The sequence below is a fragment of the Pelecanus crispus genome, chromosome 3, assembly GCF_030463565.1.
Source record: "Pelecanus crispus isolate bPelCri1 chromosome 3, bPelCri1.pri, whole genome shotgun sequence".
Classification (NCBI taxonomy): Eukaryota; Metazoa; Chordata; class Aves; order Pelecaniformes; family Pelecanidae; genus Pelecanus; species Pelecanus crispus.
Window position 1 is genome coordinate 126,573,726 of NC_134645.1, and position 25,304 is coordinate 126,599,029.

Sequence of the window (25,304 nt, forward strand, 5' to 3'; positions counted from 1 at the left end):
GCAGGGTTGCATTTCTACTTGCCAGCCCTCAGTGAGCTGGGAAAACAGGAACGTTTCTTAAATTCAATATCCGATGAAGGTCCGGGATGGTCTAAAACAATGCGGTGGTATCTACAGAGCGAGATGAATTAATGGGAAAGTTTGGCTACACTTGAACTAGCAAACAGCCCAGGGTCAGCGCCCATTCTCTGGCTCTAAATCCAGCCAGGATGGTCTGGCCACAGCTGTAATATTAAATCCTTTTAGCCTCCACAACAAGGTGGCTGCCTCCGAGCTGCCCAGGGGAATGGGTTCGGGACTCTGCTCATTTCCAAACCACAGCTGGGACCTGCTTGGGAGCGTGCTGGCCAACCCCGCTGAAAATCAACCTCGCTGACAATTTAACAATACCGGGGTTTAACAGCCCAGGCCCTACCACTGTGTAATTTACTGGTAAAGATATTCCTTTCTGGCCATTTTAGTTGAGAGGGATGGGTCTGCAAACTTCTTTTGTTTAAAGGTTGAGCCCAGCGTTTAAAGGTTGAGCCCAGTGTGTCCCTCATCTATCTCAGCGTGTTCCTATTCAATGACACAGCAACTATAAGGACAGCAAAATCCACCCCACGCGCTACAGGGACTCCAGCACGTGGGATGGGAGAGTTTGGGCATGGTGGCACGAGGCCAGCATCCCCAGCTGACAACTATCTGCAAAGAGTGTGAGCCCAGGGCTGGAAAAGGTAGGTTTGGTGGTTTGTCCTGCTGTTTTGATTCAGTTTTGATTTTCTCCTTTGTCATATGGGCATTTGTCAAACACAGCTGTGTAGGACAGGCTCTCCCACAGCCGGCACTGAACGTGTTCATGTTACACTTGCAGGGCAGGTCCTCCAGCTTCTTAAGACAGTGACCCTGCAAGTCTCTCTCAAAGGTGAAGCAAAAAGCAAGAGACTAGTGTTTAGGCAGAAGGGTGAGGAGGCCCAGGAAAAGCGTAGGGGAAGAAGAAGTCTCCCCACCTCCCTTCTCAGTATTCTCAACAAAATTAAATTCAAGCTCAAACCCTACAATCGCAGAGCAGGTAGAGGTCAAGGTGAGGCAGACCATGGCAGGGTTAAACCAGGACTGACGTGTAACAAGGCTATGATATGGAGATGTTTATGGGACAGTTAAATCATCTCTTAAACCACCTCAACAAAGGCAGACTATCAGATCAGACGTGCCTGTACCTGAACTACTCACCTAGGCTCTCTTTAGAGCCTGTGGAGACAAACAGGCTCCTCCAAGGCACTGCCAGGGACCAGTACAGCTCATCTGCAGACTGGTCAAGTCCTGCAAATACCAGTTTGTCCCCACTGACTCAAAAGGGAGCTGAAGGTGACTGTCTCAGATATGGATGTCTACTCTGGGGACATCCATACCCATACCTCCTTCACCTGCTGCGGAGGTGACTGCAGCAACAACCCGACCTGTACTCTCTGCTCTGAACCCTGCATGTGCTGAGGACTTGCTGGATCAGTCTCAAAGCTTTACGTAAAACGGCTGTGATGTGTATTTATATGAATCATATACATTAATTACATAACAGACACTCATGCTCCCCATCCCACATGCACTTCGGTTATGCATAGGACACAAAGACTGAGTGCATTCACTATGAATCACGCAATAAGACTACATCCCTCAGGCAAAACTCTCTCTAAAATGATCATGTTCATATATTCCCATGGTTTCCACTACAACATTATTTAATTAAGAATATTAATCTGCTAGGCCACCAACTTTCACTGTCTTCTGGGTAAGTCTGAGCAGACAGATGTTTTAGTAAAATACGGGGAATCCTGCTCTTTTTACGACTGAGTTGGTGCAATAACGTAGGTCAATTGCATGGCCTTGTGAGCTTATTTTTTATTTATTCTTGATATGAACATGAGAGATCATTGGTTCAAAAGTTGCATGAGTGATGCCAGAGAATCTTTTTTTGCTTTGCTTTTCAGCTATTGCTGCTGTATACTGCCCAAATATGCGTGACACATCATTAATTAGCTGTAAAACACTGCAAATACAGCACTGATCCCCATTTGGAGAATAAAAGATGAATACTTGAAGTTTGACAGCCGTGGGCACTCATTTGCACGTGCCTGCAGGATTCATGCAAACATTTCAGTTGTGCAAAGAAATCAGTCTAGACACTGACACGACCAGTTCAGCCACATTACACCAGCCTGCCCAAATAACTCCTCGGGGTTGCAGCCTACTGCCCTTTTCCCCTCTCCCATGGGACGGAGAACTTCATGAACTGCTATGGCAGTTCCCCATCACCTCCTTTCCTACAGCTCCAAACCTCTTTTGATCCTCAACCTAATCTGTGATGGAAACACAGGAGTCCTCATCATCAAGAGATGTACCCATCCCAGGATGGGGAGGAACAGCATCGTTTTGGGCATGGATGTGTTTCTGGTCATGGGAGTACCATCAAAAATAGCTCTTGAGGGCTGCCACTGACAATACAACCAGGAACCACTCTTTTGAAGGACACATTACTTTATTAGATGGTATATTTTCAACTTCTGGGTGAGCATATCTTAAGCAGTGGTCTAGGCGAAGCCATGGAGGCCTGTGGAAAGGCTGGGTGATGTGAAATTGTGGCAGGTAGGAAGTCCTGTGCCTGTAGGTGTGACATCCAAGGCCTAAGGGGGATATTTGACCCATTTTTCCTCCTGTATGATGTTAGGCAACAGGCAGTAAATATGGCATTCATTAAAATTACCTTGTATACTTTTAACTGCCTTGATAATCAGATTTCTGCCACTGTATCGGAAAGCAAAGTTTGTTTTTATTCAAGGCCTTGTAAAACTCTAATTTATCCCTCATGCACTGGAGGTGCCTGAAGTTTTCTAACGTTTTTAGTGTTTCTTAGCAGTCTTTTTTTCCCCCCCATCAAAGCTCTGGTCTCCTCTGAAAGATGTATCAAGTAACTGAGTGGAGATTAGCATTTGTCCATGTGCGAGGGATAAACCGGTTGCTGTACGGGGCAGCTTTAAACTTGCATTTCTCTCTCCACTTTATGCACAAAGGGGTCGGATCCTGCCCTCCTCCCTCCCTGTGGCACTGCTAGGTAGAAACCCTTGAGAGGAATTGCAGGGTTTGCAGCTGGGGCTGCAACGCGCCTCCTTGCAGCCTGAACATCAGAGCTCGTCCTCCACCCAGGAACGCCGCTCTATTTCTGAATGTCAGCAAAGACTGCAGACAACCTCTGGCACTTGTGGAAGATCAAAGTCCCCTCTTTCCAATCTTGAATCTAACTGGAAGCAAGATCCCCACGCTGGGAAATGGTAAGAGCATTGTGGAGGCGTCGGTTGAGCCCCCAAAAGATGAAGGGCAAGAAGCATGAAGGCAACCAACTGTAGAGTACAGCAGAAAAGTTCAGTCCGCGGCCACATAATGTACACAGCCAGGTCTTTTAGTCATTCTGCCTGTGCCCACATGCCAGGCACTCATGTCTGAATACACACAGACAAGCAAGAGCTGCAGGGCAAGTATGCAGCAGTACAGCTGCCGCGGTCCCAGCCGAGCCTCTCCTGGAGGTATTGCTGGGGGCACAATTGCAAAAATAACCCACTTGACAACACAAACCATCAGGAGGCTCCGACTCAAAGGGAACCTGTTTCAGGCCAAACAAAGCATTTCCTCAGCATCAAGCCCATCAAGTTTTTTGAACGAAGTCAGCGCATTGCACGGAGAGCCCACAGGAACCTGCTCCACTACCCTCCAACCCCCGGCCCACATGGAGACGTTTGGCTTCTCTGCGAACGCAGAGTGCGCTAGGACCGCAGAGTTTTTTGCAGCTGTTTGTTTGAGAAACAAAGCTTCCCTCCTCCAAGATGAAAGAAATCAAGGAGTCTACGCTAATCAAATCCTACATGCCTGCTGGCTGAAGTGCAGCTTGTCGGTGATGCAGCTCAGTGGAGTGATCAACATTTCCAGCGCTATGAGCTTGGTGGAAGGGGAAAACACAACAGCAAGAAATTCACCTGGCTGCGAGTCAAACAGGTGTATGGCAGCAGCATCCAAGATTATAATAATATCTTGCAAACATGCAAAAAATAGATGTAATAAGACTGATTCTTTGGTTTTCATTAATGAATCATAAAGGCTTTTTTTACATTACACATGCTTTTTTGGCATACGCTGCTAATATTTCCACACTTGCAAGGCTGGAGTTTTAATACTGAGCCTCCCTCCCCTAAGGTTCCTCATTTTTGGCAAGATATACAAGGTGACTGTGTGCCATGACAGGCTCTATCTTACTTTGGGGCAATCAGATTACTTCACACAGATGGTTTTATCACTGAGACCATTAGAGATGAATTGCATAGTATGTAAATGTACATTTGTTTGATAAAAAAAAAGTCTCAGTTCCTCGCTGCTGTCTTGTCTATGCTCCTAAACATGTTTCCTCTCTCCTGCATCATTCCAAAGCACAATTTGTCCAAACTTTACCCTAAAGTGACTCAGCTAGTTTCTGATAGGCATCTTAAGTACACATTAACTAAGGAAATAGGCTTTCTTGAGCTACTGGATTGATATGTGGGAGCATGAACCTTAGCCTTAACTATCAAAGTAATAAAGGCATCTGTCAGGATGCCTAACATCACACACACCACAAAAGTAAAGCACCAAAAAATAGAGAATATCACAATTACTTTAAAACATGCAAGTAAACATCCTCTTGTAGGGGAAAAAAAGAGAGAATTTGTTCATAGAATCAGGTGCACAATCAAAAAATAGTCTGATCTGAAATGGACCTAGAGACATTCGAATGATACATGCTCAGAGCAACACAGCAGCTCTTCCACATCAAAAAAAAAGGGATTTTGACCCCCGCCCACTGTGCGGTAACCCTGTTATCACCGACTGAGCTCTGCTCTTCTTATTAAGCTTTGTCTGAGGCCACGGAGGCAGCCTCTGCCAGTCCTGTTCCTATCTGCATAATTGTTTTAGGCAAAAGATCTTTACCTGAGAGGCGTCTGGGCACATCGGTGATGGCTGGAAGTCCTGTGCCTCGAGTGGAGGACAGGGGAGTTGTGGAGTGAATGGATGGCGAAGTCATCTGGCTCAAGTAGGATGGGTAAGACTGGTCATAGGACCATGGCGGGGATGACTGCGCCTGCCTGGGGTCTAGGGAAACAAAACAAGAATTTTTTTTAAAAAGGAAGAAAAATTATAGGGCATCAACAGCCTAATTGAAAGAGGTGGGATTACTGAACACACACACATCAGTGCTATAAGGAATGAGAATGCAATGCAACACGATCTGCTCCTCTAGGACTCAACCTCTTCAAGCCTCACTCTGTGCTCTTCCCTCCCCATAACAATTTTGGGGGGAAATGAACGGGGCAGTGAGCAGAGTTTTAAAAGACCTAGAAGCTGTGCTGCAAATTCCTAGCGTCTCTCATCCAGGTCTAACAGCATGTTATACCAGGACTTGCAAGTCCTCGTGGATCCAGACAGATAAGCAAACCATAAGTATGAGACCCAGGTCTGAGCTTAGGAAGTGGACTTGAGGTGGGGAGACTCTACAGTCAGCACTTGGCAAGTTGTTATCCAGTTCAAACATTACACAGTAGTGTTTTCAGTGTTGAAAGTACTATCCAAGAAGGAAAATGTCGTGAATCTTATCAGCAGCCGTCAAAAAACGTCACATTTGGATGCTGGCCTAATTACCTACAGTCACCTCAATTACAACAATATGAAACCAAATGGTTTGGAATAACTATCGGAAGCTAACGATGCCTTTTGATGTACTTGCTACAGCTCACTATAGAAGAAATGATTTTAAGGATAAATACAGTTTATTTTCTGCTGAAGCACTGGTGGATTCCTCTGAGAGAGAGGGAGACCTAGTTTTACACACTGGTGTTTGGATTTATAAACCATTTGCTCTCAGTTAATATCTGGCGATAAAGATACCACTGAATGCCTCATAAATTATTATTTTTATTTCTTTACATTGATAAAAACAAAGCACTTCCAACCCCAAAGTTTGTTTTGGGCACTGAACGATAAACAGAAAACTATCTCTGAACTGGCTCGTAGAAATTGTAGCACATCCCTCCAAATCCTCCCCAGTATTTTCAGTGAAGCACATCAGGTCCACTCAATTTGGAGAACCTGCTACATCAGAGCACTGTGCTAAGGCCCTACTTTGTAGTCAGCAATGTGATAGCCACATGGCATAAGCAAAGGCACTTTTTCAGGAAATTCAACTTTTTTTTTCTTTTTTTAACTCCTTTCCCTGCTCTTCCACACAGCACAACCTTGTAGTTTCAGCTATTCCTTGTTTATTTTTTCTGTTCAGACATGATTTGTTTGAAGAGATGTCTGGAAAGCAGATACTTCCTTGAAGCAAAATAACTATATAGATATATATAAAAAAAACAACTTTCCCATTTAATTTTAAGAGGATTTTCCTGGAGTTTGCCATTTATATTAGAGCTGAGTAATATAAGTGGTTAACATAAACTCCTCAGAAATCCGAAGGACACTTGATCATTAAATGTAATGAACTTCTTTGTTTTAACAATTTCAAGGCTAGGGTTGTATAGATTGGCGCAGGTTCAGATTTGACTGACTGCTCGTTGTTATATCTGATATTGACATATTTCTCTGCCTTGTTCCACTACTATAATTCACCGTTCAGTCAATGGTAAATGATCTTCAACTGGGAACGGAAAGCCTAGGCTTGCTGGAAAAACAATCTTAAAATTAATGATGTGTCAGGAGCACAGTATCATATCTGAGCTCCTTCAAACTCCAAGAGCTTTTCAATCTCTGCTTCCGAATCCAAAAGAGAGTCTCTTAAAGTTTTAGGTCACCTCCAGTGCTGGGAGGAAATTATATAGCAGGTAAAGGCTTGGAAAAAAACCCGACAACAGAAGATATTTTCACAGGATTTTGGTCTAAGATGGTGAAAACCTCAGGACAGGAGCTGCCTTCTGGAGGTTCATGCCACCTCTCATAGTGCAGTCCTCATGGCATGAGATCTTGAGTGTCTCTGGCACCCTCACCACTTTGAACAGCCATGCTAGACCTAGTTTTACACCTAACATCCTTAATCCAACAAGTGTGAATGCCTGTGTGGACACAAGAAGGACAAATGGCAAAAAGTGGTCTTTCAAAGGCTCATGTGGTCTTTCAAAACAGTATCTCATACTGCGCTGTCAGAGGCAGAATATGGGGCTGGACGGACCATCAGTTGACCTGTATCATATATTCTTATGACAACTAGCTTAAATTTATACACTGCTTCAATAGCTCATCCCAACCTCAGCGCCGCATTACCACATTTCTTTTTTATACGTATATTTGATTTCAGCTCCTCATGAGTCCAGACTGTAAGATTTTAAACTGCAAAGTATTTTTAGAGAAAAAGAAAGGAGAGGGTGGACTGTTAGCGAAGACATGGCTGAGGTCATGATGGAGGCAGGGTGGGGAATTTTGACCTGGGGCTGACTGGCTTCAAGCATTATCTGTGGTCCATTAGGAAACCAGAAACTGAAGATATGGGTTTCACCAGATCCTGGAATAAATTCCCTAAAACCAGCCTCTGCTCACTGACAGTGGCCAAGGTTTGCACGGACACGTGAGGAGAGAGCAGCGAAATGCCCTCGCCTTGCCAAGGGACAGGTGATCTGCTAGCCCACAGGGTAAACATTGCTGCTCAATGGCGTTGCACAATCCCGGTAGTAAAATGTCATGAGGCAGAGTGCAAAGCTGCCCCGACTAGTCCTCGAAGGCAGATGTGTAGCTGGGTCTCATGCAGCACCCTTTGGTCCCACCAGCAGATGTTCCCTGCAACACCGCTGGAGCAGAAACTTCAGCCACCGAGGCCCAACCAGCCTGTCTCTTCTGGTCCCACACGCCACCAAACCAAACCTCCTGGGCTCAAGGAGGGTGCCAGGGGTGTCATGGGAGGTGCCTGCCAGTGCTTCTGGGGCAGATCCAAGCGGATGCTTGTGGGAGAAACACAATGATGTCCTTAGGAGGGTCACCTCCTCCTTGCTTGGGCACAGAAGGGGTGGAGTGGCTATTTAGCCATACCAGCAGGGATGAAGCTACAAATGGATTTGCGAGAGGTTTTCCTTGGTCTGCTACGCCAAAGAGCAGCTTCCCTGTTTGCTCTGGCTGGAGGGCTCACATGTGTCTGCCGGGTCCCTGCGGGCCAGGCGCTTTGCGCCATCACCCCAAGCACCACGTGCTCTGGCAGACGCAGCACATCTTCCCAATCATGAAAAGTCCAGAACAGATGAGAAACCCCAGAGCTCTGAGGCAGAGCAAACGCATATTCCTCCCTAAAGGAATCCCTCGAAAACAAGGGAAAACGCTACTACAAAAATACACTGAGCAGCTCAGGAGAAAGTGTCCTACCTTCCCGTACAGCAACTATGGGGAAGGGCTAGTTCAACGACAGCAAAGGAGGCAGAGGGCCACTTTGGGTCGGCATTTGCACTTGAAAATTTTGGAGTGATTACTAAGAGCAGTCCTCCTTTTGTAAACATTTCTGTTACGCCTGCCTGGGTGTGAAGAAAAGTACGGCTTTCAGCATATTTGTTCACAAAGGGGCATATCGTGCACATGCTAAGAAAGCCTGGGCACAGCTCAGCTGAAACAAGTCAGCAGGGCGAGGTCTAAACTAGTGCACAAACAGCTCTGTCCCGTTTGCACTGCCAGGTAAAATTCGCTGAAGCAGGAAATATTGAGTATTGCAAATTATTTTGTGTCTCGTTCTTACTGCCACATTTACAGGCAGTGGGAGATACACATGGTTCTCGACCCTTGTGGTCTGTGATTGACTGCATCAATGGACAATGGACATTGACGCTTAATGGACAATAAGCAGCTTTAAAAATCAGTCTATGATTTGACACGCTGTATAAAACTAAAAAAAAAAAAAGAAAGAATGAAAAAAACCCCAGTGACCCGTTCTCCCACTGACAACATTGGCTCTCCAGCAATGTGACTTCTCTTCCTTCAATGGAAATGTTCTGAAGTGTCAATGGAGAGAAGAAAAAACCCGTAAACAGCCCTGAAGAATGAGTTTTTCCACTGCTTTGGCACTGGATTATGAAGCACACAGATTTACTATGGAAAAAAAAAATCAATTTCCCATTTCCCAAGCTGAGTTACATGATCAGAGCATGATCACAGGCTCGCAGCTCCTCCACGTACCGTCTGTAACACCCCAATGTCACATGCGTGCACGCACTTTGCAAACCCACTCTCATTTGAATCCAGCCATCAGCTCTAGCACTGGCTGCTGCTGATTGTATTAGTGCTACTGCTGACACCAAAAAACAAGCTGTCCAGAGCTATCTTTGGTAAACATTTAAGGCAAATATCCTCACTTCTGATCTTAACAAAGTCAAGATGACTTTCTGCATGAGTAACCCAAGTATTGTTGTAACACCACCCTCCCCAGCGAAACAACAACAACAAAAATGCAACCTCCTCCTCTTCTCTGACTATTTCTTAGGCATCTTTAAAACGCCAGGGCTTGATCTGGATTGCCCAGTTCAATCAGTGAAGTCAAATCCAATGAAGTTACACCCCAATGTACAGAAGCGTAATTGAGACCAGATTCTGGCCTGAAGAACCTCTAAAACCATTTCTCTTCCCACCCCCCCAAGAGCCGTATTTCTGAAAGAAAAAAAAATAAACTGAACAAGTCATGCCAGTAGGGCAACTAAATTGTAAAGGGGGGCGAAAAATAAAGTTCAAAGAATACATTAATAGGAGGGACACAAGCTTTACCAAATGGAAGTTCACAATGGCAACTCGCCAGTCGCCTGAAGGATGCAATCAATTTGCACAAAATACAGCAGACTGCAGCCACCCTTGTGTTCATGGCAGCAGAAATCCCAGCACCACCACCTCATCCACTGAGTCCTGTAGCTTTTATTCCATGTTACAGTGAGTTGAAGGCATAATTCACCCTGGAAGCCTATTACTTGGGCTATTTCTAAATCATCTGTTCCAGGCAACCATGTACTTTGTCTGATGTGCTCTCAGATTGATGTGCACCAGCTACAAACTGGTACGTGCTTCAGAGTGCTGCTGGTCCCAGGCAAAACAGAGCCAACCCCTGGCAGGGCGCTTGCATAGGGCTGGTCTAATAACAGCTACACAGTTTCTGTTTCAAACCTGTCCTGCAGCTGATGGTCTCGGAGAACAGACGCTGGTCTTTGAGGCAGACGTTGCACAGCTTCATATCCAGAGCCCAGGACAACGCTGTGATGAGCGTGGCTTTCTGCCTTCTCCCTGCCTCTGCAAAAGGGCAGTGTCCAGCCCATTGCTTGCAAGTCCTGAACAGGGGAATTAAGGAGGGCCCAGCTGGTACCATCCTCATCCTCCGTCTGAGAGCTGAAAGTGCTTTCTGCCCATGGTCTTCCCAGCAGACTCAGTTTGCACTGTCCCTGAAACCAGTCCCTGCCTGCCAGTGGAGATGGGTCCCTCACTAACTTCCAGGTAAGCCAGCTCTGAAGCCTTTAAATCTGCTTCCTACAACCCTAAAAATGATGAGAAATGAAAGCGCGATGTCCTGAAGTGCATGGGGAGGGGAAGAGGAAAAAGGAAAAAAAAAAAAAGATTTCACGGGACGTGCTTTTGAGTGCTGTTATTTCAGTGATGAAAGTCACAGGTTGCCTATAGATCAGACGGTGCCACGGTGGTGATGGAGCATGAAACCTCACTTAACTCCCACTTCGCAGTCCCCGCAGCCCAGCCGCCGGGGTCCTCGCGCCGACCACATTCCTGCCATTATGCCCGTGGCTTTTCCTGGCCAACAGAAGCTAATCCCCATGGGTTGCGTTTTAGAAAAACAACAGCTTTCCTCCTTTCATACTGAACCACTGATGCAACAGCTCAATGTCTGAACGGGAACGTAATCGGATACGTGAGTAAGTTGTGTGAGTGCCGTTAGGGAAAGGGAAAAAAAATAAAAAAGCAAATATACCAGTATCCAAATGTGAACAGACAGGATTCCTGATTTATGGGCAGCAAGCGGGGTTCAAATTGAATCTGCATTGCCTCAGCAAAGGCATCTGCTTATTGGACGATTTGTTTTTTAATGACCCTTCGATGTTGCTTTTGCAGAATCCTAGTTAAAATGCCATGTCGAATAAGGGCAACTCTGTGCCTTGCACTGCCACAGCCCTGTCCTCTGGTAGGTTTAGGACTGTGCTGTGATTTGTAAAACCTGTACTCTGATACTCTAGGAAAATAAACATAACCTAGACAGAGAAAAGAAATATAAGAGTGAACCCCAAAGTGCTGAGTTCTTTCAGACTCAGGTGTGGGCGAGCCAGGCTTTAAATATTATTTCTGTTTAATCATGCAATAGCTATGCAAGACCTCAAGTGGAACGAAACAAAAACAGTTTATGTGCTTACTAGCAATAATATGGATTTTGTCGTAGGAAACAGTATTTACTGTTAAAGTTATTAGGAATTAATTATTTTCCCTAAATTACTAGGTGAAAAGATTAAGAAACGAAGGTATTTCTAAAGGAATGCTTGGTTAATTCCAATAAAGGTAATAAAAAAATCCTTGTTTTTCAGACAAGGGTCTATTCCTCTTTCAATTCATACCCAAGCCATACCAGCGCAGTGACCATGTCAAGAAGCCAGGGGATCATTCCCACTGAATATCGCACTGCAACAGGGAAACTGGTGGAGATGGACAGCCCAAACAGCTCACTCCCTACCACCACACCAAACAGGCGGACGTTTAGCAATTTCCCATGGTCACCTCACACCCGATCAAAGAGGTGCCTCGTCTGCGGCATCAACTTTGTCTCTCGTTGGCAGGGTTTGTGTGGCAACGAGCATCCATTCATCCCAGAAGAACTCAGAGGGACTGTCCGCAAAAAGCATCCCAGCACTTTGGTGGAACATCAAAGCACGCAGAGCTTTACAGATTACAATCAACATCCTGAAGAGTACCAAAAAGCCTTGTGGGGAAACCAGCACAATTCACAGGCTCGTACCGATGGAACATGCTCACACTAATCGCCTTATTAAATGGGAGGGCTACCAGAAAGCTAACGAGTAGCCTTTGAGGGCTGGGTGTTTAACTTTTCTAAATTGAGGTGGAGACTAAGGTGGGGAATAACATGGCAAATACTGTATTGGGCCATAGTACAGCCCCGTATTCACTGCAAACTTTAATAAGCAGCTGAGTCCTCACTGCTTTGGGGGAAATGAGAGCAATTTGGGATTCCAAAATATCCCATGACCATGAGTTTATCTGGCAAGAAAAGCACATAATCCACAATAGATGGGAAAGTCAGCCTGCATTCCTCGGTTCGGCTCACCTCCCTCTGCCCTACCAGCACCACATCTTCCCTCTCTCGATGAGGTCTCAGCTGGTACTTTGAACTGCTGACTCTTAACTTTGCAGAGAAGACAGCGAACGCCACACAGCTTTGTTTCCAGTCAGGCTTATTTAAAGCTCATCTGAAGTTTTCACCTCCCGGATCTGTAAATGCTGCTGCTGATTCATAACGAGGCAGAGAAGTACTCTATTAATCAAACCCAGCAGAACATTTTCTACAGGAGGCATTTACGTGAATGAGAGCAACATATGAGGTTACACTTAGCTAGGAAGAAAATTACAAGGGGATCTCAGTTCTCGTGCTTCAGGGCATAAGCTGATCACCAGATGGGGTCAGGAAGAATTTCACCCTCCTTCGTTCCTAGATATAGTGTTGCACAATAGGTAAACTATGGAGGCACAAGAAAAAGGAGAAAAAGCTGATTATAACCCCAGTTTTTCCCCCTGCTTTCTCAGGAACTATGTCCCCAAACATTGCCAGACAGAAGACAGTAGGTTAGAAAAAAATATTGGGCTTTAGTTTGGCAGTTCGTACCCAGAAAATGATACGCACAAGAGCCCTGACTTCACATATCCAACTAAGAAAACACTAAGCCTGGCCAAAAAACCTGCTCTGGGAAGCTGGTGGGCAGCAGGTACCTTGTAATGCGTACTATCAACATATTTAATATATTATAAACACTTTATGCTAGTTAAAGCTAGACTTCTAGATCTGGGAGAACTTTGCCACAGCTCATGGGAATAATTTTTTCGTTTCAATTCTCTGAGTGCTTTGGGTTCAAATTAACCCACTTACTTCTCTTTCTTACTGCAAATTAATAAACCAGTGGAACTTAAAAAACAAGAAAAAGAAAGAAGAAGAAAGCCACAACACTTTGTTAAAACCGCTAAGTTTCAGCTGGTATCTTGTCAAAACCACTTGAAACATGAAACCAGAAATCTTCCTAGGTTGACTCAAAGACTATGTCTATACTAGGAGTGCTTTACCAGAGAAGGAATACTGGTCTATAAGACTGGCAAAGGTCTCCTGGTATAGATGCAACTATAGCAGCAAAACTGAGTTTTAATCTGGTCTAGAAAATTGAGCCAAGAGTTTTGTCGATGGACTTGCATCTAGGTGAAGTTCTCCAACAGTTCTAGCAAGTGACTTGCTCAGGGGCAACACCTCGTCACATCCTGGATAGACACAAATACGTCAGCACAAGTTTTCAGTGTAGAAATGGCCAAAATTAGGTAGAGGTTGTTTTGACACTCTTTTGAAAAAATTAACCAGCTCTGAATTTAGAAAAATGTCAAAATCGGTTTATTTTGTAGGCTTCACAGTTTTGTTGCAAACTTCTGGCATAGCTGCAGTTAAACCTTATTTCGGTCTTATAATCTGTGACACATGGTACTTTATGATTTCTCTCAGCACAATGAAATCTGTCTCTCAGCATGCAATCATAAATGTTGCATACAACCCTCATAAGCAACCTTTGGAGATTTCTCCATAACCCAGATCATTTATTGTAACAGTGGTCAGCACTGGTGCTAGAAGAAAACCGCCACATGAGAGGATTGTATTATTATTCTGATAGAAAGACCATTAAATGCTGGCTGCTTCCCTCAACACCAGTGCAAAATAAAAACGCTGAATAAAAACGTTCATTCTAATACGTACTATTGCACACACGGAGGACAAGGCAGAGCAACGTGGCAGTTAGAATTTCACCAGATTCCTACTTAATTTACCCAGATTGACTATTTTGGACTACTTCGGACTTACGGAAAAAAGATATTTTAAAAAAAGAAAGACATTTTCAGCTTCAAACACTATAGAAAAATCCACTTCCCACCTAGCTTTGCTTGGAACACATCTCTCACTCTGTAACAGCCTCTTTTACTGCAGCTGAGACACAAATATCCATAAGCAATTACTACCGTTGCCTGTGCAAGTCAAACCTATGGTTCTGTCTCTTACCTGTAATCTGACTCTGTCCTTGTGGATTAAAAGGACTTGGTGCAGAGTTCAGAGAGGGCCGTGGGCTCTGGGTCGGGACCCCTACTCTCATACTGGGATGAGGAATGCGCCCTAAATCACTGAGGCGTTCAGAGAACAAACTAGGTTTAGAGTCATCAAGCTTCTGTCTGTGCCCTGGAAACAGCAAATCATAAAATAAAAGCGTTAATAACAAGATTTAGTAATTTAACACACCCCAAAAAAACCCCAAAATGGCCTCTAAGGACCTGTTATTAGATTTAACGGACTTATAGGTATCTCAGCTATCCCCGACAACACAGCAACATCGGTGGGGTGATTTGTGTTTTGGGCACGGCTGTGCTGGTGAAAGCCTTAACTGTGCCCATACAGATGTGTAACATGTTGCAATTTGGATCAAAATAAGCACTTCTGAGGACACCCACACAAGGTCTTTTTTGTCTTTTTTTTTTTTTTTTTTTTTTTGCTGCTTTAACTACACTAGGTAGTTAAAGGGGCAAACTTTCTTTTCCAAAAGCGAGCCTCGTATGTAAGTACAAGTTATCAAGCGGGACAATTACTCCATGCCTGGTTTATATGTTGTGGATTTTTGCAAAGAAAATGCAAGCTTTTCTTCTCCCCTGATTTTTTTTCTTTAACTCTGTCACAGTTAGTCATTAGCTTTCATTCCTCGGGGAGATTTTCCAAAAAGTAAATAGTCACTGTCATCTGAGAAGAGCAGTATCACAAGGAAAACTTTCAAAGCTGCTGGCCAAGACTGGGCCCTACGCTCCCTTGCATGGTCACCCTTCCTCGGTGCTCCTACTTCTCTCCCCAAACCAGGCTAACTGCCCTCGTGCCATATGGCCGCATTGGGAACACTCATTTAGGGGTGCTCGGATGTCAAAATGTAAAGGGCAAAAATGGCAAAAGCAACAGGATGCCCCAACTGGTACTGCTCATATGGTCATTGAGATGTTTCAAGAGTAAAGACTTCACTTCTCTAATAGTTGTATTTTTGCCCCTAGGTTTAATTTCTTTCCAAAGTATTTATAGCATGCTCCTCGCCCAATGGCGCCTTTGAATGTGAGGTGCAGGAGGTGTTATTTCTATCATTCAACAAATGGAGAAACAGGCAGGCATAGAGATAAGGTCAGGACTAACTTTACTTAATTTTAGTCAGTCATAAATCCGGCATCTAGTCTAAATTCTTCTAATGCAGACTTCCTCTACAGTTAATGGAAAGAAACAGCTACTTCCAGAGGGCTATTCATCTCATTTGTCTCTGACACCAGTCTTAAAACGGGATGATTCACCTTCTGAATTTGCTTTCTCTTCCTTCTCTGATCAGAGAGGGAGCACACATGACTAGTTTAATTAGACACCCTCACCATTAGTCAACATTAAATGGAATGAATCTTATCCTAAGCTACCGACCAAGGTCACACAAAAAGCCTCTGGCAGAGCCGAAACGGGGGCCCAGACCCCCCGACTGCAACCCAGAACCACAGAATCATAGAATCATAGAATCGTTTAGGTTGGAAAAGACCTTTAAGATCATCCAGTCCAACCATTAACCTACACTACCAAGTCTACTCTAAGCCAGTCAAGGGTAGACTAGACTAAACCATGTCCCGAAGAGCCACATCTACCCGTTTTTTGAACACTTCCATGTCTGCCTCCATCCCTGTAAACAGTGCCAGGGCACAGGCACAAGCAATAACTGGGTAGGATATTTTTATGCTTTTAATAATAAGAAGGGTCCCTGGTAGGGTTTGGGCTTGAACCCTTCCGGACGATCCCCAGTAGCTTGAGATAATCTGCATTGTCCCTCAGCAGTGTGAACACAGCCACCTGTCCGGAGGCTACAAGAGTTCAGCTTTGCAGACACAGTCACAGTGTCCCACTGGCCTTAGGGCCAGAGAACCAATTCTGGCACTGGTTAATTTATTTTAAAAGCATACATGAGGCCACTGAATCTTGAGATTGAACTATCAGACTACCACTCGTAAAAAAATGCCTTTCAACAGTACCTCTCACCACAGTACCGAAGTACATGGGTTCACATCATCTAACTGGGACCATGGTGCCTACGTGACATATAGGCAAAGCAATGTCAGCACCAGATAGCTAAATCCAAACTAGATTCAGAGAAATCATGGTTCTAAATAGAGAAGTGAAGGACTGAGGTTGGGAGGTGAGAAGAAACTGGATGGAATTTAATTTTGGAGAAACTTCTCTAGCAATGTAAAAAAATTAATTAGTTGACCCATTATTTTGTACTTTGAAGTATGCTTTTTCTCCCCCAGGATGACTCAGTCTAAAAGCACGGGGTAGGCGGGAGCTTTCTCGTTAAGGAGAAGCTGCTGCTCTGTGTTAGAGCTGACATGGGTGGCTGCTCCTCTCTTCAGGAGGTATCAATCACTTTAAATGGGGAACGATTTTTGGTGGGCTTGTAACAACTCTGTAATGGCAGCTTAACTAACAGGATAACATCTAACCTGGTAGTCTTTAGCATTATCTTTTCAATCTATTTAAATTACCACTTGTACAAGTTAGGTGCTGCTAAATCTGAAGAAACAACTTTCACACACAGAGTCAGTATTCTCTTGGGATTTCTCCTCTCCATATTCTTTTCCTCCACAATTTTTATGTATTTGCTTTTCCCTTTGCCAGTTGTATTTCCCACTCTGTTTTTTAAAGGCATCTCCTTCCCCTCCCCTTTTCTCTTCTACTTGCTCCTAATCGCATTTTGGCAAATTCAAGAGGGCTCAAAATAAGGCAAACATGATTAGCCTATCTTTGGCCTCACACGCCAGGGCTGACTTTATATGGGAATGAATCCACCCCCAAAGTTAATTTTATTTTGAATTTTTGTAGAAAAATCCCATGCTACATTCATACAGTGCCCTTTTTCCTAAAGATTCACTAACAAACGAGTGCACAAGCTATTTTAACTGTCTTCAGATAACTCAATGAAGACTTGTTATATAGGTCAGCACTCCTGCACCAACCTGTGCCCAATAACCCCCAGCTTTGTATTCATCACGCTCTGTTTGCCCATGCATAGCTTTGCTAGAAAAGAGTTTAGATTTAATTATGTGTATTATTATTATAATGAACTAGGTCTACCACAGAAAGACAAAATTCAGCAGCATAGCAGTGCACTTTAGCGTAGGCAGGAGGGAAAAAAGAAGAAAAAAAAGGAAAAAAAGAAGAAAAAAAAAGGGGGGAAAAAAAGAAATAAGAAGAAAGATTCCCACATCTGGTTGAATTGAAATGATCTAGAGATGTGTGCATCTGGGTGTTGCCACCTCCCCCCCCCCAAAAAAAAAAAAAAAGAAGTGTAGGGAAAAGAGAGCTATATGCACATCTGGAAGACCCCAGGCATCAATGGAACTGCAAGTCCCCAGAAACCAGCAAGGGGCCAAAGGCAGACTTGCCTTCCCTTTCTGGACATTTAAAATTTAGGGTTGTAACACGGAGTCATGTTGTGACAAAGAGATCCACAGAAGGAGCCACACTCCCCCAGTGAAATGTCCCAGTGAGACGATATTACATTACAGCTTCACACGTTATGGGTTACTATGCTTTGATAAAAGCTAAGACGTGCTCACGTTGAAAGTAAGCAGGAAACTCAACAAAACCTTCATATTCAGGAGCTGCTCACAAAGAAGTGTAGGCAACTTAAATAAATCTCTTGCCCTGATTCCTGTGCAGAAAAAAAAAATCCTATTAAGTACAGAGAAGCCATGAGGTATGGGCTGAAAACACTCTAAAAAGGCCTTCTGAGTAGCACATAAGCAGCAGCAATGAAATATGTGATACATGTTTAAAACTCATTCCACAAGCTGCTTTTCATCTCTCATTGATGTATGTGTCCGTTGACAGAGAAATTCCTGATCCCAGGGGAGTGCGCTAAGAAAAGCTGTATTCCTTGGTCTCGGTCATGAGGCGTAATTTTATTTCAGGAAAAAAGATTAGGGTAGCAAGTGTGGATAGCTCAGGGAGAATCTGTGATCTGCTGCAGCAGTGAGTACATTAAAAAGCAATATGAAAGCTACATAAAGAATAGGATAAAATAATGTTGAGGCTACCCCAATGCCTGCAACACTGCATTTAGTGCCAGTTGCTCTGTTACAGAGATGACTTTGTGGAATGGACTGGGCTTGGAGGAGGACAAAATGGTTATGGGCACAGGCAGTCTTGATACGAAAGGCAGTCAAAAGATTGAGACTGTCCCATGAGTTACTGAATAAGGATGGGACCCAGCGGCCATTGGAACAGATCAGGTCACAGGCAAGGAGATGGGAAAGAGATGAGAAAAATTGAGAGCTAATAGACAAAAGCTATACAAGTTGTTCTGATTTGTCTGTTGTCACAGTACAAAACATGTTAGATATTACAAACCCATTATTCACTCCAAAATGATGAGCAATATTCTGGTCTCTCACTGCTACTCAGCTATTTCAAGCCAAACACCAACCTGAGTATTAGTTTCTGGAGACAGAAAGCATTGCCATCAATCCACCCCAGTACCAATTTTGGCCATTTTACATGAACCAAACCAGAAAATAGTACTGTGAGAGTGCAATAAAGTCAGTGCAAACTGCAGCCAGCCAGACGGTGCCTGTGCTGCTGCTTCAGCTCACCAGTCCCGGATGGCCTCAGAACACGTTAAAATGGCCCATGGAAGCTAATGCTCAATTATCACATCCCAGGCATGGCAGAAGATGTGAGGAGGCTTCATCTCCAGCTTAATCATTTCAGTTTAAACTAAACGAAGGAATGTCTCCCAGATCAAAGCAAGGCAATCTTGAGTCTGCTGGATGTGGTAACTGGAAAGGGACGTGAGCTCGTCTCTCATCACTGAACTTCCACCGCTCCACTGGAGAAGTCAAGATGTAAATTGGGCCATGGAAGAGGCTGACTTGCAGAATGTAAATGTGGTGTTGATGCTTGAAGATTTTTACCTCCTCGGGGAGGAGGGGTGTGTGTTTTTATCTTTCAGCTTGTGGGTGTGGAACTGAAAACTAATCAGATAATGCTACACGTGGCCTCGCCAGATGCTGACACTCAGGGACTCCCTTTCTTTGTACCGTGTACACCACCCACCAGTTTTTTTGTGTGTGTGGTTTTTTTTTCTGGTACCAAGGAGATCTGGTTACCAGATTTTCAACAGATGCTTTTATCACTCTCAAGTGGGTTAGCTATTTTCAGTCATCGCCCAGTTCTGTCTTCTTTGCTTTTGCCTTAACAACGAGAAGTATCATGGGAGTCAGGTGTCTCCATAAAAGAGCCAAGGCAAGGCAGAAAGGTCATGAAAGTAAGAACCTGGGCTCTCACCTGCTGGGGACATCCCAAGCAGAATGGAGGGTGACAACCCAACATGAAATACCACCACGGTTTGTCTTTGCTGTATGTCACGAGTGTGCTCAGCATGAGCTGGTGAAGTCTGGAGAGTCACTCCATGGAGTGATCGCCGCTGGAAAGGGCAAACAAAACAAAAATCCTTTGAACGCCAGGGCCAGTAACCGAGGCTTTCTATGGCTCTGGGTTCAGTGCTGAGATTGAAAAAGGAGAAAACTTTAATGGAAAAGGGACTTTCCTTCAGGCTAAGGAGTGGCAGAAAGAAGAATCACCTAGTTTACAAGCTATGAATTTATAGCCTATACATCCCAAGCTTTCCCTGACTTCGAGAGAAGCACATCAGAGCCCAAGAACCCAAGTTTTGATTATTCCCACTGTTCTCCGAAGGTGAAGTGCTTTAAAAAGGTAAAGAATGGGCACATTTTTTCCTACTAACAGTCTATGTCTTTGAGACAAACACTCTGATTTTTTCTCTTTTAACTCTAGCACACTAGTGACATATTTCTGTGTACATGCTGTAGAAGACAATTCCACACCACAAAAAAGACAGGTTACATGTCCTCTGAATTTCATCACAAATTCTCCTTAAATTCTTTTTAGATGTCTTCGTGCATCTGATCCCATTTGGTCCTACGGATCAGATGTAACTGGGAGATAGTGATACGAGCTTGACTGTGAATTCAGCTACAGGCTTGTAAAGCTGAAGTCAAGGGAGCCACACTTATGCCACGGTAAAGAGAGCTGGGACCTGAGCCTAAGGCTTCTCAACAGCTGTTGTGCAGGCACTGAATAACGCTGAGCATTCAGCATGAAGCAAAAATATTCATTGTTCTGTTACAAATTTCAGACAATACATCATTGCAGCAAGATGTCACTCCAAAGTAGTGTCAATCTACGCTCTGGAGGTAAAAATAAGAGAGCCATAAATCAGCAAAAGCCCAGAAGACGCACATCAGCTCTTTGCAAGGGAAAATCTCTGAAGCAAGTCACAAGGGTCCCTCTTGTGTCCCTCGTCTTGTGACAAACCAGCATCCCTGGGCTGCCTTCCCCCCACCCAGTCCTACTGAAAGCACCCAATCCAAAGTTCGTGACAAAAAACCCAAAACACAAATGAGCCAAACAATTTTTACCCAGGAAAGGGAAAAGCTTGGAACCCTTCCAGTCTCTTGGGTAAAGACACAATTATGAGAAGAAAAATATAATCCACCCAAGAGACATAATTACATAATTAGGCCATAGGCTGTGCATAGGAAAGGTTCTTATAGTTCATAAAACAAGGAGCTACATAGGTGCAGTAACTGCAGTTAATTCACTCAATGGAAAAAAAAAAAAAAAATGTTTGTTTTTTAAATAGCTGAGGGCACCAGTTTGCATAAGACTGGAGAGCTTATTCTCCTGACTGTACACAGAGCTCTATTAGCGTCAACAGGAGCCACTCAGATGCCAGCAGAAAACAGGACCCCATCTCTTTTTGTTCTTAAAAAAGACCTATTTTTTAGCCAAGGTAAGTCCTGCACCTGAAACTACTGCAGAGAAATGGAAATAAAAAAAAAAAAAAAAAGACAGAGGAACGTACGCTGTGGATGGGCTCAGTTCTTATACAACAGATCTCAGGTGGCCCGTTGCCAAAATCCCACTGAGCTCCTCCTCCCTGACCCCTGCTCTCCCGAGGGTCTGCAGGCTACTGGTACGGCTCCAGAAGGGCCAGATCCAGCTCCCAGGGGAACCAGCTACGCTACTGTCTTCCCGGAGCCGTGGCTCCAACCCGGCGTGAGCAGAGGCAGGGGCAGGTCTGAACCCCAGCGCAGAGGCCAAGCCCGCAGAGCATCTCTGGTGTCGGTGGTCACCTCCCCGCTGACTTACTGGGAGCAGAAGCAAACGCTGACTCAGCTCATCTCGCAGGCAGCCTGCCCAGCACGGGACGAAGCCGGAGCTCCCAGCGCCTCGAAGGGAGGAAGGGGCAGGAAGGGTGAGGGGAAACCGTCCCGTGGGTGCGTAACCTGCGTCCCCCTGTGCCCATGGAAACGACTCTAGCTCAGCCATTGCAAAGCCTTTGAGGATACAAAGCGCTACAAATGCTTTTGAAAATCCAGCTGGGGTCTGTGAAAAGCGCACATCCAGCTGAAAGACAGACCCACAGGTTGGGGTTTTTTGAGCAAATGGCAACAGCTGTGAAGGAGCCTCTTGCTTGCAATATTTCTCTACATAGAGAGGTGAGAAATGCCTGCTCGGAGCCGGGCTCCGGGCTGCTCCTCCGGCAGCCGAGGGACTGGTGAGGGGTATGTGGCAGGGGCTGAGCTGCCCGGGAAGTCTGCGCAGGGGAAGTTGTGTTAAACCAGCAAAACCGGAAGATTTAACGAATGAAACAGAAAAGGTGCTTCGAGAATAAGGACAAGCAGAGCAGGAAGGGGCTCGAGTGGGATTGCTTTTGCACCGGTTCCCTCCCACCCTTCAACTCATCCCAGCGGTGCAGGATCCACGCTGCCCTCTGCTCTGCCCCTCTGCCGCGGCACGGCCTCGGCTCGCCCATAAATGAGCCAGGTCTCCCTTGCTGTAGCGTTTTGGTCTTTTTGCTTTCTCTTTTCTTTTTGAAAAGCTTTTGAGTTCTGACTTGGATCCTGAAGCTCGTTCTGCAAAGCTGAGCAACACCCCGTACGAACACCAGCACCGTCCAGCTGGGGAGGGAGCAGGTGGGACCCCCTTGCGCCAGGTGCTCTGCCTTCACCTTTATCCATCCTTCCTGAGCACAAAGGAATCCGTGTGCACGTGTGCCAGGAACCCAGCTAAACATCGCTGGCATCGCCGCTCGGAGACATTAAAGGCAACTCATATAAACAGAGACTGTCACGCAAGTCTCGGTCCCTGCCTTAATTCCCTTTGCATGCTGGTATCTGTTACGCTCTCCCCCGTCTCCTCCCCCTTTTTTTAGCAGAAGGGGGGAAGAGGGAAAGCAAGGACTGTCCCGCAAAAGCGCAAGAGCTCCTTGTTGTGACTTTATCATCCTCATCCTAACCCAGCAATATCTTTGAGGAATAAGGCTTTCCCCCCCCCGAAGGTAGCTACCCTATAAAGAGCCCGCCAACTGCTCTTGCTTGCGCAGCGACCGGCAGTAAAGATCATAGCAAACGAAGGGGGCGAGGGCAGGGGGAGAGACAAAAAAATCTCCTTGAACTGGCCTCCCTCCAGCTGGCAGGAGGGGATGGTTTCCTTAACGCTTGCAAAACCCGATTACTTTAGAAGAATGAAGGGGGGGGGGGGGGGGGGGGCGGATGTAAACACAGCCATTAAACCAGATTTAAGGCGCTTAGTTTAAATCTAGTCTAAGAGCTCTCCGATGCCACGCTGCTCGGCTCTCTAGACATCAATAAGGTGCATTTTCATTTTTGGTTTTGTTTTACACCCCCAAAACCAGGAGCGCATTGCAGGCTGAACGCTGCGGTTACAACGGGAATTCAGGCATGGAAGAAACAACGGTTAAGCAATAATGGATGGATGTGTGCGTGTTTGCACTGTATCTTTCAACAGATTGTTTTGCTGCGTTAGAGGACTACTGTGTTTATATCCATGCAGCAGGTTTTAAGCAGATTGTTTAAACTTGATTAAAGTGGGATATTTCTAAAATAACCTTACTAATAAAATTCAGATGGCGCAAGAAACCTGAAAACGTGGTTAAAAATAAAAAAGATGCCATTTCAATCTACACTGTCGGGAGTAACATGATATAAACTCCAAAAGAAAACAGTCTTTACAAGTTCGACTTGAAGGATTATCTTGTGTATCAGCACCCTCTGTAGCAGAGTAGCATTTATCCACAGATCCACCCATGTTAAATGCTGTTGCACAATTTACTACAGCCCTGATAGACAGATAATTGCTTTATCCACCCAAGTGTGATAAACGGAGTCTACTATGTTAATCCTTGTATTCTTATTGTCTGTGAATGCCAAGTAAGGGAGAGACATACACTGAAAACCCTACCCTCTCCTTCCAGAACTACTGGAGTTTACTCACCCTCAGACCTGCTAAAGTGTTCTTATTGCATTCCACTCCCCTGCTTGCAGCGCCAAGTATTTTGAGTAGTGTCAAGTTATATAAAGGGCACCTACACTCAGGCTATATGGAGGCAGAAGCCAGGATGCAGCAGCCTTTAAGAAAAAAAAAAATCTTAGAACATCTTTTCCTACTCAGTACATAAAACAGGCCAAGTATTATTTGTTCCTGGGCATAGCACAGAAAGGAATTAACCTGTCCTTCTAAAACTGGACATCTATTCAGTTCGTGTGGAGTCTGTCTGACTGTTGAGAAATGTCATTTAGCTGCTGGCCCATCAGTGTTTTCCACAAAAATCTATAAAGATTTTTTATTTTGAATGTCAAAACCAGGCGTATCCTTTTGTCGTGGTTTAGCCCCAGCCAGCAACTCAGTACCACGCAGCCGCTCGCTCACTCCCCCTACCCCGATGGGATGGGGGAGAGAATCGGAGGAGTAAGAGTGAGAAACACTCCTGGGTTGAGATAAGAACAGTTTAATAATTGAAATAAAGTAAAATAGTAATGATAATAGTAACAGTATAATAATGATAATAATAATAATGATACACGAAGCAAGTGATGCACAATGCAATTGCTCACCACCCACCGACCGATACCCAGACAGTTCCCGAGCAGCGATCGCTGCTCCCCGGCCAACCCCCCCCAGTTTATATACTGAGCATGACGTCATATGGTATGGAATAGCCCTTTGGTCAGTTTGGATCAACTATTCTGGCTGTGCCCCCTCCCAGTTTCTTGTGCGCCTGGCAGAGCATGGGAAGCTGAAAAAAGTCCTTGACTGGCATAAGCAGTACTCAGCAACAACTAAAAACATCAGCATGTTATCAACATTCTTCTCCTACTAAATCCAAAACACAGCACTATGCCTGCTGCTAGGAAGAAAATTAACTCTATCCCAGCCGAAACCAGGACACCTTTAAAAGGTTTACGGATTCCTGGAGGCTCTACGAGCTTAGGTTTGTGGCATCAAATTTGTAATGACAGTTTGATGGATGTCCTCCTTTCTTCCTCCTGAAAGGTATAAAGAATTGGTGGTTCCCCCAGTAAAAACTATGCTTAAAGCTGTTCTTTGCTTTTACTTATAACTCAAGTGTGTAAAAAAGTCTCATGCTGCTGGCAATGAGTGTGTTTCTTGGGGCAACTTTCACGTTGCAGAGGGTATCCAGCTTTCTGTGTAATCAGAGCACTTGCACAAGCGCCTACGCAACGCGCAAGCTGGAAGATGGACAGCCTTCAGCGGCACGTAAATGATGCAGCTGGGCTTAAGAGAAGAAATGTTGGCCTGAAGATCCTGCCAACAATCCCGGAGGTGAGTCGCAGTTTTTATCCCCTTATTATTCTCCACCTCTGCCTGCCAACGCCAGCAGGGGCATTTCTGTCTCAGGTGGAAGCTGGGATGGATCAACCTCTGCTTTCAAGCCTCTGAGGGAAAGAAAGTGTCATTTAAAGGCTAAAACACAGCCATAGGGGATGCACGGATGGGCGTTCAGTGTCACAACGTTGCCCGCTGACTATCACTAGTGATACTGAAATGGAAGGTATTCTATGCATCTTCGGCCAAT

General features: G+C 44.8%; 1 protein-coding gene across 6 annotated transcripts in view; it reads right to left on the reverse strand.

Moving 5' to 3' along the window:
* The window catches only part of RUNX2 (RUNX family transcription factor 2), a 152,682-nt gene that overhangs the window by 20,478 nt on the left and 106,900 nt on the right, over positions 1 to 25,304 (reverse strand). For 3 of the 6 annotated variants that reach the window (XM_075708015.1, XM_075708013.1, XM_075708012.1), the window contains exon 5: positions 14,324 to 14,497. In XM_075708015.1, coding sequence (XP_075564130.1) covers positions 14,324 to 14,497 — 174 coding nt within the window. Of the gene's footprint in view, positions 1 to 4,989; positions 5,152 to 14,323; positions 14,498 to 25,304 lie in introns of all 6 variants that reach the window. The other 3 variants (XM_075708010.1, XM_075708011.1, XM_075708014.1) reach the window with 2 other exon arrangements.